Raw genomic sequence first — 1545 nt, 5'->3', positions numbered from 1 at the left:
CCGCGGGGAAGCCGTGGAGGAGACTTAGGAGCACAATCATGGCGGCGGAGATGCAATTACGGGGGCGGAAGCGCGTCTTTCCTGCTGTTTCCCGTGCTTGTGACCCGCCCTAGTAAAGCCTCAAGATCATCTGACCTCCTGTCGTCCTGCGCCTTTGGCATATTTTTACACTGCGTAATGTTTTCAGTAACAAAACACAACACTTGCATAACTACTATCAACGCTGAAGCCGCGAGCTCTCTGAGCACATAGAAGATCCTAAGGTGAGAAAGGTGAGCTTTCCTCATCGGTGGCAGCTGCAGGTGATGGTCCTCGTGCGGCCGCGATCCTCCTCCACCTGCCATCACTTCCCCGCAGGGATGTGTTCCGGAGGATCTCCCGTCACCTCGGAGGGAGGGGGAGCGTGGCCTCGTCGTGCAGCCATCCTGACACAGGCGCTGCCGAGGCGGAGCGCGATGGTGAATGACGTGTTGGACGGGAGACATGGGGATAAGGGTGGCTGGGGGGCGGTTTCAGAGGGACAGGTAGGGGGGAGGGGAGTGAGGGATCAAGGCGTCCATGTCAGTCATGATGTCACCACACTCTGTTGGGAAAAAGAGATAAACTCATTAATGAATGTGACAGGAAAAATGATCTTAAACAGTACCCATAAAAAAATAATATATCATCTCGACTAAGTGTTATAAGCGCACTACTTGTGTTGATACAGAGCTGAATGAGACTGACGTCCTCGCATACATTCCACATATGCTATACCATAAACAGGTGTGGTCATACCACGGGTTACAATTAGAAAGGTGCAGCATCGTCAAACACCTGGTGAACGATGTGCCACATTTCGTTTCATTCATGCCTCAAACGGTTTCACAGCAAGTGATACATCAATATTATGTAAAAATAGCAATGTCTCATTTTCTGTTGGTTATGATACGCCCTGCTTCTGGTCTTGTATGCAGTATCAAAGCGTATATTTGATGAGTACTGGGTATGTTTCCTCTAAAAATAATCTTGCATTTTTCCTTTCCGTCTTGGCATAAACAGACTTTAGAAGAGGATAAAAAAGACAGAAGGAAAGCAGAAAGGAAAGCAAAAGAAAAAGAAAAAAAAGAGAAGAAAAAAGAGAACCAGATCATCCATAAACTTTAGATCAACAACATTTTTTAATCCCACCCTTTTTCATGCATTCTCCACACCAACTAATGCGAGAACGAATATACTGAGGAAAAAGAATGTCCCTCATTTCAACAAATCTCAGACTTTCGGAAGTTCATGTAAATGTCCCTAAACTATTTTCGAAAAAAGCATGTTGAGTCACGTTCAAAAAGTTACAAATTATTGAAAAACGCCGCCGAACAGAGACTAACTTCGCTCTCACTAGAAACAAATATCCTCACTTTTGTCCAGCTTGTGAACAGTAATCGTAACTCACGAAATGAAAGAGTCACATCTCGCAGCCAAGCGGAGGGTTTCTCCTTCCTTATCTTTTATTCTTTTGTCTGCTATCTCCCTCCTCTATCACAGCCTTCCCCTTATATTTCAAAGCCT

General features: G+C 45.4%; 1 protein-coding gene across 1 annotated transcript in view; it reads right to left on the bottom strand.

Annotated features, from left to right (window-relative positions):
- Positions 1 to 583, bottom strand: part of LOC119592626 (follicle-stimulating hormone receptor-like) — a gene marked incomplete at its 5' end in the record, with an annotated part of 23693 nt that extends 23110 nt beyond the window's left edge. Inside the window, 1 exon segment of the mRNA XM_037941521.1 lies at positions 1 to 583. Coding sequence (XP_037797449.1) covers positions 1 to 40 — 40 coding nt within the window.
- Between the last annotated feature and the right edge of the window lie 962 nt (positions 584 to 1545).

Source organism: Penaeus monodon, chromosome 30 (assembly GCF_015228065.2).
Source record: "Penaeus monodon isolate SGIC_2016 chromosome 30, NSTDA_Pmon_1, whole genome shotgun sequence".
NCBI classification, from domain to species: domain Eukaryota; kingdom Metazoa; phylum Arthropoda; class Malacostraca; order Decapoda; family Penaeidae; genus Penaeus; species Penaeus monodon.
This window is presented reverse-complemented; position numbering and strand designations above follow the sequence as displayed.